Here is a 21,364-nt window from a genome sequence, read left to right as displayed (position 1 = left end):
TCTTGCTGGATTATGAGCGTGTTTAAGATTATCAGTTTTCCTTTTAGTAAAATTTTGGTTTATCCAACAGTCTTTGGTTTGTTGGGCTATTATTGTTGTTATTTTCTCATTTTTCCACTTAGTTTTTGATTTTCTCTTTGATCTAAGAGTTCTTTAATAGAAACTTTAAATTTCAAAGTAATTTGAATTTTATTGATGCCCTATATTTATTGTTTCTTTCTAGTTTCATTGTGATCAAGAGAATGAGGTCTGTAGTAGAGTGCAATAGTTTCCTAGTTAATTACAGATGGAGTTTCTTCAATTTTTATGCATTTACTTAAAAATCATATTTGTGGTTTTCAGAGATGAGCTAATGGTAATGTACACTCATTCTGCTGTTTGTCTTGGAATTTCTTATGACTTTTTGAAGCACCCCATTGCATAATTTTGGATAGCTGTAGCACTAGGAAATTGTTCCACAAACTTAGTGGAAATTCTGCCTATAATTCTATTCCTGGAATTGTATTTAGCATTTTGACTCTTTCTTCATTCCCAAAATGTAAAGAGAATTCTTGTGTTCTCTGCCTTCCTGCTAAATCCTATTTTCTCTAGACTCAAATTTCCTTTCAACTCCTTGTCACATGACTTGTTTTTGAAACTTCTTACCAATGACTAAGGAATATATCATAGAACATAATAATATATTAAATTGTATTTACTTTTACATAAATCAGTGAATTTAATAATTTATTATTCCATTTCTTTTAATGAATCCTGGGAGATGCTATTTTAGAAATACACTTTAGAATGTGAAGTCTTCTTTTAAAATCAAGGGAGGTTGGTCAGGGGCTTCCTAGTCCAAATGTTTGATTTTACTGTATTAAACATGATCTTACTGTAGTACACATGGGAAGAGACTACAATAATTCTCTAAACTGGGTGAAGTTAGCTGATAGGAGCAAAGGGTCTAGGGAAGGAAAGTAAGAAGGGAGGGATTGGAGTTGGGGAGGACTTATCAAGAATGAAGTAGTGAACTCTGACAGAATATCTAGAGATACTTTTGTTTGCAGAGGAATAAAAAAACAGATATTTTAGCAAAAAAAAAAAATTTATTGTGCTTTAGGTGAAAGCTTACAGCTCAAGTTAATTTCTCATACAAAAATTTATACACGTATTGTTTTTTGACAGTAGTTGCAGTCCCCACAATGTGACAGCATACTCCCTCTTTCCACTCCAGGTTACCTGTGACCATTCAACCAGTTCCTGTCCCTTCCTGCCTTCTCATCCTGCCTCTGCACAGGAGTTGACCATTTGGTCTCGTGTATCTGATTGAACTAAGAAGCACACTCCTCACGTGTATTATTTTTTGTTTTATAGTCCTGTCTAATTTTGGTCTGAAGAGTGGGCTTCAGAAATGGTTTCAGTTCTGGGTTAATAGAGTGTCCGGGGGCCATAGTTACAGGAGTTCCTCCAGTCTCTGTCAGACCATTAAGTCTCATCTTTTTATGTGAATTTGAGTTCAGCTGCACACTTTTCTCCTTCTCAGTCTGGGGCTCTTTGTTGTGTTCCCTGTCAGGGCAGTGATTGGTGGTAGCTGGGCACCATCTAGTTCTTCTGGTTTCAGGCTGATAGAGTTTCTGGTTTATGTGGTCCTTTAGTCTCTTGGGCTAATCTTTTCCTTGTGTCTTTGGTTTTCTTCATTCTCCTTTGCTCCAAGTAGGATGGGACCAATTGATGCATCTTAGATGGCCGTTTGCAAGCTTTTAAGACCCCAGACACCACTCACCAAAGTGGGATGCAGAACATTTTCTTAATAAACTTTGTTATGCTAATTGACCTAGATGTCCCCTGGTACCATGGTCCCTAGGACCCAGCCACAGCTGCTCTGTCCCTCAGAGTATTTGGATGTGTCCAGCAAAGCTTTTGCTTTGGTCCAGTTGTGCTGACTTCCTTTGTATTGTGTGTTGTCCTTCTCTTCACCAAAGTTGATCCTTGTCTACTATCTAGTTAGTCAGTTACCCTCCTCCTCCCTCCCCACCCTCGTAACCATCAAGGAATGCTTTATTCTGTGTTTAAATCTTTTCTTGAGTTCTTTTAATAGTGGTCTCATACAATATTCGTCCTTTTGTGACGAGCTAATTTCACTCAGTATAATGCCCTCCAGACTCATTCATGTTGTGAGATGCTTTGCAGATTCATCGTTGTTCTTTATCATTGCATAGTATTGCATTGTGTGTATGTACCATAATTTGTTTATCCCTTTGTCTGTTAACGGGCACCTAGGTTGTTTCCATCTTTTTGCTATTGTGAACAATGCTTTAGTGAACATGGGTGTGCATATGTCTCTTCGTGTGATGGCTCTTATTTCTCTAGGATGTATTCCTAGAAGTGGTATTACTGGATTGTATGGTACTTCTGTTTCTAGATTTTTAAGGAAGTGTCAAATCGTTTTCCAAAGTGGTTGTACCATTTTACATTCCCATCAGCAGTGTATAAGCATTCTAATCTCTCCACAACCTCTCCAACATTTATTATTTTGGGTTTTTTGGATTAGTGCCAGCCTTGTTGGGGTGAGATGGTATCTATCTCATTGTAGTTTTGATTTGCATTTCTCTAATTTAATGGCTAATGATTATGAGCATTTCCTCATGTGTCTGTTAGCCTCCTGAATGTCTTCTTTGGTGAAGTGTTTGTTCATATCCTTTGCCCATTTTTAATTGGATTATTTGTCTTTTTGTTGTTGAGGTATTGCAGTATCTTGCAGATTTTAGAGATTAGTCCTTTATCGGATACATCATAGTCAAATTTTTTTTTTACCAGTCTATAGGTTTTCTTTTTACTCTTTTGGTGAAGTCTTTTGACGTGCATAATGTTTGATTTTTAGGCGCTCCCAGTTATCTAGTTTCTCGTCTAGTGTTTGTACATTGTTATGGTTTGAATACTATTTATGCCATTAGGGCTCCTAATATTGTTCCTACTTTTTCTTCCATAACAAAATTATTTTAAGAGTAAAAAAAAAAGTTATAGAAAACTATAAGAGTGAAGAATGGACTGCTCTACTTAGGGGAAATTGACTAAAGAGCCAAGAGCATATAATGAGAATTTAGGGTAGGTCTCTTAACTTCCCTATGCCTCTCTAAGGAGGCCTGTGAAAAATGGGAAATAGTATCTGTTTATTTTTCTGAAATTTAGGAGGTGATGAATTAGAAATACTTTGTAATTTGAAGTTACTCTGATAATACTTTAGAGTGGTGGAGACACACTATTCTGTTTAATTTCTTTTTTCTCTATAGTGAAACTATTTTTTTTCAATGAGATCAGTATGATATAATGAACATTTTGAAATGTGCACTAAATATTTAATGATTATAGTATTTTAGAACTAGAATGGTCCTTAAGTAAAATGATGTAAGTTAACTAAAAATACAGTTTTAATTACAAAATATATTAAAATATATATTAAAAATATATTAAAATTATATTAAAATTAAAATTATATTAAAAATATATTAAAAGCTGTTAAATAGTATCATGAACATGTTATCTTGTGTGTAAGAATCGCTGTATACAGAAGTTAAAAACTCATAGAATAAATTAATTTTTCAAGTCTTCTAAATACTACTGAGTTATGGAAATGATTTCTCTTATAAATAAAAATTTGGAATTTGCAAAAGAAAGCTTTTACTTTTTCTTCTGAAATAATCCTGTTTGCTTGCAAAGATGTCATAATAATTCTTGGTAGAATTTTAAGTGAAATCTTAAAATTAATAAAATTATACACATGGTATGTTTAAAAATCCCTCAAAACAAAAATAGAAAATTCAAAAAGAAGAATGGAAAGAAATATATAAAAAATATTAATAGCAGATTTGGTGGACTGGTGCAATTGGAATAATTTAAAAACTGTTCTGTGTAGCAAATTTTCTTTGAGGAATGTGTATTATTATATACAGAATTTTATTTGATGAGTATTATTATAAAATAGAATTCCATTTATCATGAGTGATTGCAATTTTAGAACTTGTAACGGTCCATTTTAATTTGTCTAAATAGAACTTTCTGTGATGACAGAAATGTTCTATAACTGCACTGCCCAATATGGTAGCCTTTAGTTACAAGTGGCTATTGAGAACTTGAATATGGTTAGGGCAACTGAGAAACTGAATATTAAATTTAAATTTAAGTGGCCAAGTGTGACTAGTGACTGTTGGATAGTGCTGATCTAGAAAAGGCCGTGAAGTTTACTGTTATGCTCAAAAGATATACATCCATGTAGTGAATTATATGTTGTATGTATATTTTCTCTGTGTTTGTAGCATTGAATGAGGCCATCAGTACATTGGACTGCATGGAAGAAAGTTATCAGTCTGGTAAGGACAAACATTCAGATGCACTTGAAAATACTGATAGACCTATTTTCACTGATAAAGCCCTTCAAGAGATACTGTATGATTCCTATGTTGAGGGTGAGTTGATTGAGCAGACAACTTGTTGTGGATAGCAGATTTTTATCCCGGGGTTTCAAAGTATTTTACAAGTGCTAATTAACTCCTAAGTAGTTAGTTCCTAAATAAAACTATAAACTTGCCAGTACAATATTTACAATATCCCAGATTTGGAATATTCCTTATATTCAAAGAGATTTAATTATTACAATATCAAATGCCTGGGTGTTCTCATGGCATGGACTGTAAAATTGGTCTCAAAGTATGTATATGTGTTGCTACAAGATTTTGGAATAATGTTTATTCCTAAAGCAATTTCATTTCAAAGTTAGGCCTGTTCATGTATTTTAGAGAGGTCTTAATAGTTTCCTAGCTTTCTCTGAGAAGAATGAAAATTCCAGAACACTTAATTATACTCATGCAAAACCTGTGCATAGACCAAGAGGCAGTTGTTTGAAAAGAACAAGGGAATACTGCATGATTTAAAATCAGGAAAGGTGGGAGTCAGGGTTGTATCCTTTGACCATACTTATTTAATTTGTATGCCGAGCAAATAGTCCAAGAAACTGGACTATATGAAGAAGAATGCAGCATCAGGATTAGAGGAAGACTTATTGACAACCTGCAATATGCAGATGACACCGTCTTGCTTGGTAAAAGAGAACAGGGTACACCCATGCTAATGGGCTGATTTTATTTCTATTATATTTCTCTCATGCTCTGTGCCAATTGGCATTTCTGTAGAAGTGTGTGGGATGGGTGGGTATAAATGCAACTTGTCCATAGGAAAAGCTTTAGGATTAGATAGGCAGGCAAGCAGAGATAGGGAAGAACAATTTAGACTAACAGCTAAACATTTTTTTTTAATAGATTGGTTGGGGATTTCCCCTCTTGGTGAAGAAGCAAGCATCTGTGACTTTAGAAATTCTGCCACATTTAAGGAACAGATGGAAATAAGGAGTCCATGAAGCAGTCTGAGAATTAGGGGAAACACAAGCAGGGAATGATATTCTGGGAAGCAGAGGACGATTTCGAGATGGGAATGGTCATTAATGATAAATGTTACTGAGAGATGAAGTATTTAGTGTATCTGTTGGTTTCCTTTCCAGCTGGATAAGATTCACTGTCATGTAACCTCTCTCTATCTCTCTGTAACTTTGCAGATTTTAGGAAAGAGGTTGTGTCTTCAAATCTGAAATTCCCAGATGAAAATGGTGAGTAAGAAGTTTCTATATAAGAGAAAACTAATTTTTAGGGTCATTATCAAGTGCGAATACATTGCTGATCTATTCTGCTCACTCTAGCCAGAGTGAGTTTTTATTCCAAAATAGTAATCTGATCATATTACCTCCCACAATTTGTAACTCTTTAAACATTTCCCTTTGCTGTTAGGATAAAGATAAAAATGCAGCATGCCCTACCTCTCTAGTATTATTTTGCACTGTCATTCTTGCTTTCTGAATTTCAACTTCATTGGCCTTTCAGTTCCTCAGATACTCTACATACCATAAAACTTTTACATATTATATTCCCTGGAATATTATCCCTGACCCTCTTTGCCTAGTTAATATCTACTCATCTTTCAGATGAGTGTCAGGTTCCTCGGGGAAGTCTATCATTCTCTCTTGCTCGTGATGGGGTGGGACCAGTAGAGTATCTTAGATGGCTGCTCACAAGCCTTTAAGACCTCAGACACTAGTCACCACAGCAAATGTAGAACATTTTTTAATAAACATAACATGCCAGTTGAGCTAGATTTCACCTGAGGAGGATCTTCCTCTTTTTCACGGACCCTCTACTTTACCAAGCATGATGTCCTTTTCCAGGGACTGGTCCCTCTTGATAACATGCCCTAAATACTTGAAACAAAGTCTTGCCATCCTGCCTTTCAAGGAACACTCTGGCTGTATTTCTTCCAAAACAGACTTCTTCGTTCTTTTGGCAATCCATATTATATTCAATATTCTTTGCCAACACCATAATTCAAAGGCATTGATTCTTCTTCAGTCTTCCTTATTTATTGTCTAGCTTTTACATGCATTTGAGGTGATTGAAAATATCATGGTTTGGGTCAGGGACACCTTAGTCCTTGAAGTGACGTCTTTGGTTTTCAACACTTTAAAGAGGTTTTTTTTGCAGATTTGCCCAGTGAAATATGTCGTTTGATATCTTGACTGCTGTTTTCATGGGACTTGATTGTGGATCCAAGTAAAATAAAATCCTTGACAGCTTCAGTATTTTCTCTGTTTATTGTGATGTTGCCTATTGGTCCATTTGTGAGGATTTTTGTTTTCTCTATGTTGAGATGTAATCCATACTGAAGGCTGTGGTCTTTGATCTTCATCAGTAAGTGTTTCAAGCCGTCTTCGCTTTCAGCAAGCAAGGTTGTATCCTCTGGGTATTGCAGGTTGTTAATGAGTCTTCCACCAATCCTGATGCCACATTCCTCTTCATATAATCCAGCTTCTTGGATTATTTGCTCAGCATACAGATTGAATAAATATGGTGAAAGAATGTAGTGCTGATACACACCTTTCCTGATTTTAAAACACACAGCATCACCGTGTTCTGTTTGAGCAACTGCCTCTTGGTCTATGCACAGGTTCCACATGAGCACAATTAAGTGTCCTGGAATCCCCATTCTTCAGAATATTATCCATAATTTGTTATGATCCACACAGTCGAATGCCTTTGCATAGTCAATAAAACACAGGTAAACACCTTTCTGGTATTCTCTGCTTTTAGGCAAGATCCATCTGACATCAGCAACGAGACCCCTGATTTCATGTCCTCTTCTGAATCTGGCTTGACTTTCTGGCAGTTCCCTGTTGATGTACTACTGCAATCAATTTTGAAATAGCTTCATTAAAATTTTACTTGCATGTGCTATTAATGATATTTTTCAGTATTTCCACATTCTGTTGAATTACCTTTCTTTGGAATGGGCACATATATGGATCTCTTCCAGTCAGTTGGCCAGGTAGCTGTTTTCCAAATTTCTTGGCATAGACAAGTGAGCACCTCCAGGAATGCATCTGTTGAAACACCTCAACTGGTATTTCATCAATTCCTGGAGTCTTGTCTTTTACCAGTGCCTTCAGTGCAGCTTGAACTTCTTCTGTCAGTACCGTTGGTTCTAGGTCATATGCTACCTTCTGGTATGGTTGGACGTTGACCAATTCTTTTGGTACAGTGACTGTGTATTCCTTCTATCTTCCTTTGATGCTTCCCGTGTTGTTCAATATTTTGCCTGCAGAATCCTTCAGAATTGTAACTTGAGGCTTAATTTTTTTCTTCAGTTCTTTCAGCTTGAGAAATGCCGAGTGTGTTCTTCCCTTTTGGTTTTCTAACTCTAGATCTTTTTATACTATACTTTGTTATAATACTTTGTCTTCTCGAGTTACCCTTTGAAATCTTCTGTTCAGCTCTTTTGACTCATTGTTGAGTGGCTTTAGCTACTGAACAAGTTTCAGAGTCTCTTCTGACATCCATTTTGGTATTTTCTTTCTTCCCTGTCTTTTTAATGACCTCTTGCTTCCATCATGTGTGATGTCCTCGATGTCGTTCCACAACTCGTCTGGTCTTTGGTCATCAGTGTTCAGTGTGTCAAATGTATTCTTGAGATGGTCTCCAAATTCAGGTGGAATATAATCAAGATCATATTTTAGTTCTTGTGGACTTGTTTTAATTTTCTTTACCTTCAGTTTAAACTTGCATATGAACAACTGATGGTCTGTTCCACAGTTGGCCCCTGGCCTTGTTCTAACTGATGATATTGAGCTTTTCCATTGTCTCTTTTCCCAGATGTAGTTGATTTGATCCCTGTGTTTTCCATCTGGTAAGGTCCACGTGTACAGTCATCATTTATGTTGTTGAAAAAAGGTATTTGCAATGTAAAAAATCAATGGTCTTGCAAAATTCTATCATGCAATCTCTGGCATCTTTTCTATCACCAAGTCTTTATTTTCCGACTACTGTTCCTTCTTCTTTGTTTCCAACTTTCACATTCCAGTCACTGTAATTATCAGTGTATCTTGATTGCATGTTTGATCTATTTCAGACTGCACATGTTGGTAAAAATCTTCATTTCTTCATCTTTGGGTTTAGTGGGTGGTGTGTAAATTTGAGTAATAGTTGTATCAAGTGGTCTTCCTTGTAGGTGTATAGATGTTATCCTATCACTGATAGCGTTGTACTTCAGGATAGATATTGAAATGTTCTTTTTGAAAATGAATGGGATGCCATTCCTCTTCAATTTGTAAAATTCCTGGCATAGTAGACCATATGATTGTCTGATTCGAAATGGTCAATATTGGTCTATTTCAGCTCACTAATGCCTAGAATATGGATCTTTATGCTTTCCATTTCATTTTTGATGACTTCCAATTTTCCTAGATTCATATTTTGTGCATTCCACTTTCCGATTATTGATGGATGTTTGCAGCTGTTTATTCTCATTTTGAGTCATACCACATCAGAAAATGAAGGTCTCCAAAGCTTTACTCCATTCCTGTCATTAAAGATAGACTCTACTTCAAGGAGGCAGCTCTTCCCCAGTCATATTTTGAGTGCCTTCCAACCTGAGAGGCTCATCTTTTGGCACTATATAACAGAGTGTTCCACTGTTATTCATAAGGTTTTCACTGGCCAGTTTTTTTCAGAAGTAGACTGCCCTGTCCTTCTTCCTAGTCTGTCTTAGTCTGGAAGCTTCAATGAAACCTGCACCATGAGTGACCCTGCTGGTATTTGAAATAACGGTGCCATGGCTTCCAGCATCACAGCAACCTGTAAGCCACCACAGTATGATAAACTGACAGACACGTGGTGGATATAGCCATACTACTTATAATAATTTAAATTGGCCCTATTTTTTTTTTTTTTTGGTTCCAATGTTTTCACAAGGAGTTACATGAGTTGTATATATTCCCTGTATACAACCAACTCATCTTTTTTTCTCCAAACTGTGTTCAAATGTCACCTCCCACTCCATAAGACTTCCCAGAGCTCATCACTCATTAAATCTAGGTTAAGTGCATATTTTTCTCATAGCACCAACTATATAATACAGTGTATTATAAATTTGTTTACAAAGATGACAGACGCAGTTCCTGACCTCAGTGAATTTACATGAAACTCTTTGACGAAAAGGACTGAATTTTTTGCCCTTAGTCTCAGTAACTGTAAAATAAATATTAGTAGAATCAGTGTAAATCTAGGATGGTATTATGATGTTCTTCCCAAGTGACATTCATGAAATTTTAGCTCTGCTGGTGTAACATAACAATTTTCAAAATATGGAAACATAATAGAACAACTCGATTTTGGGGTTGAGGGAGAAATGGAATGGGAAATGATATACATAAAAAATTTAACAATCTGATGATAATTATTTTTCATATTTTAAATTTGTCTGAGATTAACAGAACTGTCCTGCTTGGTTGTATGGGTTGTGCCTTGCACAAAGGTGCCTGGCTGAGAGAGGCTGAAACACGGCCCCATACTCCGCTATGCCCCCTAAGTCTTTGAACCACAGTGATGGATTGCAGCCGCTCAGAGGAAGGTGCACCTTGTTGTAATTGTTGGAAAGAGAGGGAGGTTCTTTTTCCAATTCACACAAAAGTACAATGTAGACTAGCAGAGGCCCTGGGGATCAAGAGCTTCAGTCTCCAATTTTAGCCTTTAATTGTTTGCCTTTTCAGTTCATAGAAATCTTTAAACCTTCTACATGTAAAGCATGTAGGTATTAAATATTTAAGAGGCTTACAACTCAGTATTTAATGGGTGAACTGATTCAGATCAAATCTTATATATCTTATATATCAAATCTTATATCATCATATTCTCTTTACCATGAAATTTTCTTTTTTTTTTAAAAATACTGTTTGAAATAAGTGGGTATTCAGTTATAAATAGAAAATATTTTTCTTTTTTACAGAGGTTTTTGTTCAGATAAATATTTAATTTGTGGGTTTAACTATAGTAGACTTTGAACAAATTATTTTGCATATTTTTTGCACAATAATATCTTGTATATATTTCTCCTTGCAGAGATTAAAAAAACAGCATACATTCTATCACATGTTGATAATGGCAGAATTAGTATACCTAACTTGGAGCATGCCCTCAAAAATTTAAATATGAATTTAACTGAGGAGGATTTCAGTGAAGCTCTTAAACATTGTGACATCAGCGGTGAGCATTTTTGGCTTTAGTAGGTTTAAAGGGTCTTTGATTAATATAAAGATCAACATATATAATTTGTAGAGGTTAGAAGACACTAGTAAATATTTTACAACTCATAAAGACTTAAAGGAAACAAGAATATAAATAAATTGTGATTAGATGGGAAAAAGTTATAATACCTTACTTACTAATATCATAGTGATGGTACATCAGAGTACCCCAGTTACCCATGACAGAGCAAGAATGCTGAATATAGGCCTTATTTAAAGTTTTACGGTACTTGTATTCTTATTGTTAATTTTTCTTTTGTAAGTATTTTAATTCTGATATTTAATTATTTCCCTTTCCAGCATGCACAATTAATATCATCGTAAATGCAGGTATTTTATACTCACCTAATTTGTGTAACTGATTTACATTTGAAGAAAATTATATTTTTCAATTGTGATGTCCCTTATTTTGGAGCATGGGAAAAGCAGGAGATGAAAATCCTTTGTTGGTCAACTGACCAGGTGTTTTATGCTGTGTATCTTCTATTGCTCACACTGAAGGAGTAGAGGTGTTTCCAAGAAGTAGAGGTAATGAGTGGTTCACATGCTTCTGGTGGAACACACACATACAGACAGACAGACACATACACACAGACATGCCAGCACATAGAACTCTGAAGGATACAAGATCAGTTATTTCAGGATTGAGAAATGGAATCCAATCCATGTCGTATCAGGAGGACGGCCCAAGTCTAATTAACTTATTGATGTGCATCTTCCAGATCAGAAAAAGCCTTTGCAAAGTACCTTTTGTATAGAGATGAAGAGAGCATACCTCTCTCCCTTGCATCTTTTCTACCTGCACAATTATTTAGTCTTTTAAATTCTTTTAAATTAAACCTACCAAACCCTCTGCTCCTTCTTATATTAACAGTCTTAGCATCCTGAGAGTGGAGAGGAAAATGATACAGGTGATCCACTCTCACTGGTGGGTAGCAGCTCTTGTTGTGATGGCATGTCTCTTATAACTTATGCCAAAAGACTATCCTTCTTATTGGTGAACATTGAATTACACTACAGATGTACCTGTTAACTTTAACTTTGTGAAATGCCAGGCTGAAGTGGGGCTAAGAAGACTAGGGGCTGGGGAAAGAAGATAATGAAACCTGAAACATTTAAAATTAAGAAACAAAATGTAAAATGTAATGATTATATTTTGCTGGAACCTAAAATTCCACAAACAGAATTGTATACTACTGGGCCCTGCCACCACTATTGCCATCTGTCTTAGTTATCTGGTGCTGCTATAACAGAACTACCACAAGTGGTTGCCTTCAACAAACAGAAGTTTATTCTCTCACAGTCCAGTAGGGTAGAAGTCCACATTCAGGGCTTCAGCTCCAGGGGAAGGCTTTCTGTCTCTGTTGGCTCTTGAAGAAGGTCCTTGTCATCAATCTTCCCCTGGTCTAGGAGCTTCTCAGTTCAGGGACACCAGGTCCAAAGGACACACTCTGCCCCGGCACTACTTTTTTAGTGGTACGAGTTCTCCTGTCTCTCTGCTTGTTTCTCTCTTTTATATCTCAAAAGAGACTGACTTAAAACACAACCTAATCTTGTAGATTGAGTCCTGCCTTATAACTGCCACTAATTCCACCTCATTAACATCGTAGAGGTAGGATTTACAACATATAGGAAAAACACATCAGGTGACAAAATGGTGAACAGTCACACAGTACTGGGACTCACAGACTAGCCAAGTTGACAAACATTTTTTTTGGGGGGAGAGGGGAGCACAGTTCAATCCGTAACACCACCCTAACTCCCCACCTCTGACCAGTGTAAAAATAATAAAAGAGCAAAGCCAGACACAGGAAGACTTCACTGGTTTGGGGTTAGACTCCAGAGCTCTAGAAATAACACCATAACTTTGGTAAGCTTGGTTGGATCACACGGCAGCTCCTTACCTAGAGCCAACAGATGTAAGTGGCCCTCTTTCCTCAGTTCTCTGCCCTGGTTTCCATTCAGAGCTGGGCTCTATTCAAGCTGGAGACTGTTCCAAGTCAATATAACAGTACTTATACAGTACAAGAAAGAGAGGACTAAAAAGGACATGGGAGAGGATATCCAAAGAGGCTCCAAAGAGAATAAACCAATAGGATTAGAGGTTTAACTTCTTTGTTCAGCACAGCAAAGCTTTATTCTTCTGTCCACTCTCCTTTCCCCAACCCCCATGTAACCTCTAATCTACTGTAGCCTAATATACATACTTGGCTTGACTCTGACCCATTCTTGGAGTGTTCAAGAGAGGGGAAGCTCAAATCAGAGACCAAAGTATTAAAGATTTTCTCTTTATATTTGGTGTTCTATATTTTCAACATAATGTAATAAAGTGTATGCAATTTTTCTTTTTAAAAACTTGTTTGGAGTTTGTTGTGCTTTTATCTGAGGGTTTATGCTGTATCAACCAAGATTAGGTTCCAAAGCCTGTTCAGAAACCCAAAAGTAACAGTGGTTTAACCCAGGGGTTGGTAAGCTGCCTTGTGGGCTAAATTTGGCCCAGTGCCAATTTTATAAAACGTTCAGTTGGAACATAGCTATGCTCATTTGTTTATGTATTATCTCTCAGTGCTTTTGTGCTGTAATGGCAGAGTTGGATGGTTTTGACAGAGATTGTATAGCCTGTAAAGTTTAAAATATTTCTATTTGGCCTTTTACAGAAAAAGTTTGCCAAACACTGGCTGAAACAATGTAAGTTCATTCTTTCTCTTTTAAATTTGGAGTTAGGCAGTTTAGATGACTCTATAAAATTGTTAGAGGACCAGGCTCCTTCTAGCTTACTACTATGTCATCCATCTAGGGTGGACAAAGATGGTGGCTAGAGTTTCACCCACAATCCAGGTAGTAAAATGGAGGAAAGGACAAAGAGGGGTCAAAGGCTATTTGTTTCTTTAAATTTTTTTCTTATAGTAAAATATATATAAAATAAAGTTTGCCACTATAACAATTTTTAAGTTTGCAGTTCTGTGGCATTTAGTATACTCACAATGTAGTGCAACTGTCACCATTATATATTTCCAAAGCTTTTTTATTTTTATCCCCACAAACAGAAACTCTGTATACATTAAGTGATAACTGTCCATTTCTTTTTCTCCCAAGCCCTCTGAAACCTCTAATCTACTTTCTGTCTCTGTGAATCTGCCTATTCGAGATATTTTATATAAGTGGAATTATAAAATATATGTACTTTTGTGTCTCGCTTATTTTGCTTAGCATGATTTTTTCAGCACTCATCCATGTAGCATGAATCAGAACTTTATTTCTCTTTACGGCTGGATAATATTCCATTGTATGCATATACCACATTTTGTTTATCCATTTATGTCTTGGTGGACATTTGGGCATTTTCCACCTTTTAGCTATTGTGAGTAATGCTGCAGTGAACGCTGGTATACAGGTATCTGTTTGAAAACTGCTTTCAATTCTTTTGAGTATATACCTAGGATTAGAATTGCTGGGTCATATGGTAACTCTATGTTTATTTTTGAGGAACCACCAAATTGTTTTCCACAGTGGATGCACCACTTTACATTCCCACCAGCAATGTTTGAGGGTTTTAGTTTCTCCACATTCTCAGCAGCACTTGTTTTCTTTTCTTTATTGTAGCCATCCTAGTAAGTGTGAAGTGTTATTTCATTGTGGTTTTGATTTGTGTTTATCTAATGACTAATGATGTTGAACAACTTTTCATGTGCTTTTTTGGCCATTTGTGTGTCTTCTTTGGTGAAATGCTTATTCATTTATGCCCATTTTTTAAATTGGGTTGTCTTTTTGTTGTTGAGTTGTAGGACTTCTTTACCTATTCTGGATATAAAACCCTTATCCAAGATATGTTTCCCAAGTATTTTCTCCCATCCTGTAGGCTGTCTTTTCACTGTCTTGATAATGTCCTTTGTTGCACAAAAGTTCTTTTTGATGAAGTCCAATTTATCCGTTTTTTCTTTTGTTGTTACTGTGTGATTGATTTTCTACTGCTGAATCACTCTTGCATTCCTAGGTTAAGTCCCACTAGGTCATGATGTATAATCCATTTAATATGCTTCTGCATTTGGTTTACTATTATATTTTGATGATTTTTTAATCTTTATTAATAAGGGATATTGGTCTATAATTTTCTTGTTATCTCTTTGTATGGCCTCAGATCAGAGTAATACTAGCCTCATAGAAAGATTTCAGAATGTTATCTCCTCTTCTACTTTTTAGAAGAGTTAGAGAGCATTGGTATCATTTCTTCTTTAAGTGTTTGGTAAAATTAACCTGTGAAGCCATCTGCTCCTAGCCTTTTTTTTGTTGGGAGGCTTTTTTTTTTTAATTGTGCTTTCGATGAAACTTTACAGAGCAAATTAGTTTCTCATTAAACAGTTAATACACAAATTGTTTTGTGACATTGGTTGCTCACCCGTGATGTGTCAACACTTTCCTCTTCTTGACCTCTGGTTCCCCATATCCACTCGTCCAGTTTTCCTGTCCCTTCTTGCCTTCTCATCTTTGCTTTGGAGCTGGTGTGCCCATTTAGTCTTGTATACGTGGTTGAACTAAGTGTGTTATTGTTTTTTTTATGGGCTTGTCAAATCTTTGGCTGAAGGGTGAACCTCAGGAGTGACTTCAGTACTGAGTTAAAAGTCTGTCCGGGGCCATACTCTTGGGGTTTCTCCAGTCTCTGTCAGACCAGTAAGTCTGGTCTTTTTTTTTTTTTTTTTAAGTTAGAATTTTGTTCCTCATTTTTCTCCAGCTCTGTCTGGGATCCGCTATTGTGATCCCTGTCAGAGCAGTCGGTGGTAATAGCTGGGCACTATCTAGTTGTGCTGGACTCAGTCTGGTGGAGGCTGTGGTAGTTGTGGTCCGTTAGTCCTTTGGACTAATCTTTCCTTTGTGTCTTTGGTTCTCTTCATTCTCCCTTGCTCCAGATGGGGTAGGACCAGTAGATGTATCTTAGATCGCTGCTTACAGGCTTTTAAGACCCCAGCTGCTACTCACCAAAGTAGAATGTGGATCATTTTCTTTATAAACTGTGTTATGCCAGTTGAACTAGATGTCCCCCAAAACCGTGGCCCCCAGCCCTCAGCCCAGTAACTTGGTCCCTTAGGGAGTTTGGATGTATTTGTGAAGCTTCTGTGACTGCCTTGGTCAAGCTGTGCTGAATTCCTCAGTATTGTGTACTGTCTCACCCTTCACCAAAGTTACCACTTATCTAATGTCTAGTTAGTGTTTTTCCTTCCCCACTGCCCCCTCATAACCATCAAAAATTGTTTCTGTGTGTAAGCCTTTTCATGAGTTTTTATAATAGTGGTCCCATAAAGTATTTGTATTTTTATGCTTGACTTATTTCACTTAGCATAGTGCCCTCCAGATTCATCCATGTTGTGAGATGTTTTGCAGATTCATCATTGCTCTTTATTGTTGCATAGTATTCCACTGTGTTGTTTGTTTATCCATTCATCTGCTGATGGGCACTTAGGTTGTTTCCATCTCTTTGCTATTGTGAATAATGCTGCTATGAACATGGATGTGCATATGTCTATTAGTGTGATGGCTCTTATTTCTCTAGGATATATTCCTAGGAGTGGGATTGCTGGATCATATGATATTTCTATTTCTAGCTTTTAAGGGAGTGCCGTATCGTTTTCCAAAATAGTTGTACCATTTTGCATTCCCACCAGCAGTACATAAGAATTCCAGTCTCCCTGCAGCCTCTTCAACATTTATTATTTTCTGTTTTTATGATTAGTGCCAGTAGTGTTGGAGTTAGATGGTATCTCATTGTAGTTTTGATTTGTATTTCTCTAATGGTTAATGATCGTGAGCACTTCCTTATATGTCTGTTAGCTACCTGAATGTCTTCTTTGGTTAAGTGTCTGTTCTTATCTTTTGCCCATTTTTTACTTAGATCATTTGACTTTTTGTTGTTGGGGTATTGGATTTTCCTATAGGTTTTAGAGATTAGACCTTTGTTGTATATGTCATAGCCAATTTTTTCCCCCAAATCTATAGGTTCTCTTTTTCTACTTTTGTTGAAGTCTTTTGATGAGTGGCAATTTTTTTCTTTCAAGGTTTTATATATGCCATCCCATTACCTTCTTGCCTGCATGATTTCTGCCAAGTACTCAGAAAAAAAAAAAAAATTTTTTTTTTTTTTCTGAGCTTAGTCTTATTGTTTTCCCTTTGTATGTGACTGTTTGTTTTTCTCCAAGCTGCTCTCAGAATTCTTTGTTTGTGTTTAATTTTGGCAAGTGTGATTATGATATGTCTTGGTGACTTTCTTTTGGGGTTTATCCTATATGGGATTCATTGAGCTTCTTGGATGGTCAGCTTTTCATCTTTCATGATATTAGGTAAGTTTTCTGTCAGCAAATCTTCAATGACCCTCTCTGTGTTTTCCATTTCCTCCCAGTTCTGGAACTCCAATCCAATTTTTTTTTTTCTCTTGATTGTATCCCACATAGTTCTTAGGTTTTCTTCATTTTTTCCTCAAAAAAAAAAAAAAAAAAGGCATCTATGGTTTTGTCTTCAATTTCACTGATTCTGTCTTCCATTCAAATTTGCTCCTAAAACCTTTTATTGCGTTGTCCATTTCTGAATTTTTTTTTTTCTAGTTGTAGTCCATTAGTTCTTGGGACACATCTTTCCCTTGTGTCCTTAATATTCTTCATTCTCCCTTGCTCCTGACAGGGTGAGACCAGTGGAGTATCTTAGATGGCTGCTCACAAGCTTTTAAGACCCCAGATGCTACTCACCAAAGTAGAATGTAGAACATTTTCTTTTTAAACTATGTTATATCAGTTGAGCTAGATGTTCCCCAAGACCATGGTCCTCAGAGCCCTCAGCCCAGTACCTCAGTCCCTCAGGGACCTTTCTGAAATTTTGTTGCTTATCTTTTGGATTTCTAAATTGCTGTTTTTTGTATGATTTCTAATTGTTTATTTATGTTGAAATTTTGTTTTTAATCTTTTTAAATTTATTGGGACTTATTTTGTGACCTAACATATGGTCTATCCTTGAGAAACGTGTATTTTGCTGTCCTTGGGTGGAGTGTTCTGTTACTGTTTTATATTAGTCTGCTAGGTCTAGTTATTTACTTCTGGAACTCCTATAAATTTATGTTAGACTTTTTCTGTCCTCCATGCTTCTTTGTAATATTTTCTTTACCTTTCTACCTTTCTGATACATTCTGGATAATTTTTTCAGCTCTATCTTCCAATTTACTAATTCTCTTCTCAGGTGGATTTCATATGCTATTTAATGCATCCATTTAGTTTTAAATTTCAGTGGCCATATTTTTCACTTACAGAAGTTGTATCTAAATTTTTTAAAAATCTATTTGTATTTTATCTTAGTATCTTGTTCTTTATATATGTTTTCTAGACTTTCTCTTTCATTATTGTTTATATACTTATTTTTGGTTTTTATCAGGTTGTGGTTTTGTTATTCCAAGTTCTCAGAGTGGTAATCTTGTTATTTCTTATGGCTGCTGACCTGTTAAATCTGCTACCTCTTGGTTTTGATGTATCGTTTTTTATGACCTTTTATTTTGGGCTTATTTTAACCAAAGCTTGTTTTTTCTATGGGATTCTCATGGGTTTTAGGTTTGAGAGGGTCTTGCCAGCACAGTTTGGTGATTGATTTTGCCAAGGACCCCAGATTATCATTAACCTGGATTCATTTTTATGTATTCGACCAACATCATGGGAGTGGTGTAAATTTAGATTCTAAAACCTCATGAAATGTAGACAGGGCTTTTGATTTCTCATAACCCCAGTGCCATTGAGTCGATTCCGACTCATAGCGCCTGGCGGATTCGAACTGCCGACCTCTTGGTTAGCAGCCGTAGCACTTAACCACTTCGCCACCAGGGTTTCCTGATTTCTCATAGGAGATTTTTTTTCCCCCACTGCCCATCAGATTTAGGAAGAGTTAGGTTTCCTAATTGTTTTCCTGGGTAAGTGGATGTAGTATTTTAAACTCCCTTTCACCGAGACTGAAACCCTTTAAAAATCCCAGTTTTATTTGGTATCTGAATTCTAACTTACTCTGCACGAACCCAAGTCCTCTTTTTTGACTCTGCATTAGCATTTAAATCAAGCACCTAACCATTTCTAGATCCGATATCTACCCGCAAGACAGCCGCAGTGTTAGTATTCACTACTTAACTGCTCTGGATGTCAACTCCCACTTAATTTTTTTTGTTATTTTTCACGTTTCACTCACAGTCATAGAATGTAATATTTCATACAGTGTCTCTAGGGGCTTTGTAGTGGGATGGTTTCTGTGCTACCAAGTCTACCATTTTATTATAACTGGAAGTCTCATTAACATAGTTATATTCCTAGATTTTCTGCTGTTGTTATGTTTTTGTACCTTATTTCGTGTATGTGTGTGTGTGTGTGTGCGCATGTGTGTATCCCAATAGGTAACATTGTCACCTCTGGAGTTAGACTGCGTCCATTCAAAACTTGCTTCTGGCACTTCCTGGATTTGTCACCGGGACATGCTATTTAATTTCTATTTGCGTTCGTCATTTAAAAGTGGGTATATTAAGGTACTCGTCTCACAGAAGTATTGTGATGATTATATGAATTAATATGTGTAAGGCACCATAGAGGACCCCTGGTGGCACAACGTTAAGTGCTTGGCAGCTAACTGATATGTCAGTGATTCAAACTCACCAGCAACTCTGCAGGAGTAAAGACCTGGTGATCTCCTGTAAAGATTTACAGCCTAAGAAACCCAATGGGGCAGTTCTACTCTGTTATATATGATCTCTGTGAGTGTGAATCAACTCAACAGCACACAACAACAACAGCAAATCACCATAAGAAGATGCCTACTAATAGTAAGAATTAAAAAAGTTAGCTATTAATATTAACTGTCCGGTGAGTAGTTCCTACAAGTATTAAAAGTTCTATTGTAATAGTTTCAATTGTTTGAAACAGAAAAACGAACTAGAATGGAGTTTTAGCTAATTACTTTAAACCACAGCTTTTATTTCATGTGCCAGTTCAGGATCAAGTTTTTAATGTAAGCATGTTTGATTTTGAACTTCCAGAAAATACGGAGGTGGATTTAAAAGAATTCTTAATGGGACTGAAAGAAATTCCATGTTTCAGAAAGTCCATAGGTAAGTGATTAGTTGTAGTTCATAGAAAAATGACTAGAAAATGATGATCATGAAATAATATTTTAAAAAGCCATCACTATATGGATTTCAAGTTTTCATTTGTAGTCTCTCTAGCTTCAAGGATTTCAAACAGCTTATGAAATATAAATAATACCCAAAAAACCCAGTGCCGTCGAGTCAATTCCGACTCATAGTGACCCTATAGGACAGAGTAGAACTGCCTCATAGAGTTTCCAATAATACGTAAATAATACAAGATCATAAAAAATAAGTGAGGAAAATGGAACAAAGATGTAATGAGGGGAAGAGAAATAATGTAGGGTTGAAAAAGATCATATTAAGTACCCTTGCTGTTAACTGCAGGGTCCTTTCTCCAAGGATAATTAGGTTTTCCTTCAGGGGCTTCTGGATCTATGAACTAAATCAGGTCTGGAAAGTGGGTGAGGAGCCACCACTTTTTTTTATGACATGTGAAGTCAGGCATCTGGAGTTTTCAGGTATACCCAACTGAACTCCCTATAGGAGCCCTGGTAGCACAGTTTTTAAGAGCTCAGCTGCTAACCAAAAGGTCGGCAGTTCAAAGCCACCAGACCACTCCTTAGAAACCCTATGGGGCAGTTCTGCTGTGTCTGATAGGGTCGCTGTGAGTCGGACTCGACTTGATGGCAACAGGTTTGGTTTTTGGAAGTCCCTGTAGTTCGTATCATTCTTATTACCACACTATCCCTGTTTCCCATCCACATCATTTTGCTCCTGCTTTAATGACTGCCCCCTGTCCCCTAGCTTCTTCCCATTCTCCTTGAGATTAGGGAGACTGTTTCAACATCAACATCTTTTCCTACCACCCAAGTTGTCAGAGAACGTCCACCAAAGAATGCTTCACAGACACAGACCTCTCAATGATGCATTTTTTAATACTTGGTGAAACATGTCTTTTTTCCTGACATTTTCCACATTTTCATATTTCTGAAATGAGGATGTGTCTTACAATTGATAGTTTTTTAAAATCAGATACACATTTTTTATTGAGATGAATGCACGTATCATAAATTCGCCCTTGGAAAGTATAAAATCCAGTGGTTTTAGTGTAGTCACAAAGCTGTGCAACTATCATTACTGTCTAATTCCAGAACATTTTCATTACCCTAAAAAGAAACCCTGTAACCATTAGCGGTCATTCCTCCTTCTCCTTTCCCCCAGACACTGACAACTACTCGTCTACTTTTTTCTGTGTGGATTTGCCTATTTTGAACATTTCATATAAATGGAATCATACCGTGTCACCTTTTGTGCCTGGCTTCTTTCACTTAGCATAATGTTTTCAAGGTTTAGCAATGGTGTATCATTTATCAATACTTCATTGCATACCCCCCCAACCCCTTTTTTGAAGGCATGCTCAACTTTATTCAAGGCTTTTAAAGAGCTTTGTAATATTCAGGCTACTACATTCCTTTTTAATAAAATCATCATAGTAAACTAAGGAAAATTATATAGTTAACCAGATATACATACTGTGTAAGCTAGCAAAAGGTATAATATTAAAAAAAAAAACTATATTTTTTGTTGTCATAAAATATACAACAAAATTTGCCATT

At 36.4% G+C, this 21,364-nt stretch overlaps 1 protein-coding gene across 1 annotated transcript in view; it reads left to right on the top strand.

Moving 5' to 3' along the window:
• EFCAB13 (EF-hand calcium binding domain 13) overlaps positions 1-21,147 on the top strand; it is a 110,591-nt gene extending 89,444 nt beyond the window's left edge. The window contains exons 18-21 of the mRNA XM_064270967.1: positions 5,588-5,638; positions 10,473-10,616; positions 19,698-19,769; positions 20,579-21,147. Coding sequence (XP_064127037.1) covers positions 5,588-5,638; positions 10,473-10,616; positions 19,698-19,769; positions 20,579-20,694 — 383 coding nt within the window. The 3' untranslated portion in view covers positions 20,695-21,147. The remainder of the gene's footprint in view (positions 1-5,587; positions 5,639-10,472; positions 10,617-19,697; positions 19,770-20,578) is intronic.
• The last annotated feature ends 217 nt before the right edge of the window (positions 21,148-21,364 follow it).

The sequence above is a fragment of the Loxodonta africana genome, chromosome 18 (genome assembly GCF_030014295.1).
Source record: "Loxodonta africana isolate mLoxAfr1 chromosome 18, mLoxAfr1.hap2, whole genome shotgun sequence".
Classification (NCBI taxonomy): domain Eukaryota; kingdom Metazoa; phylum Chordata; class Mammalia; order Proboscidea; family Elephantidae; genus Loxodonta; species Loxodonta africana.
The sequence above is the reverse complement of the archived record's forward strand: the minus strand, read 5'-3'. Positions and strand labels throughout refer to the sequence as shown.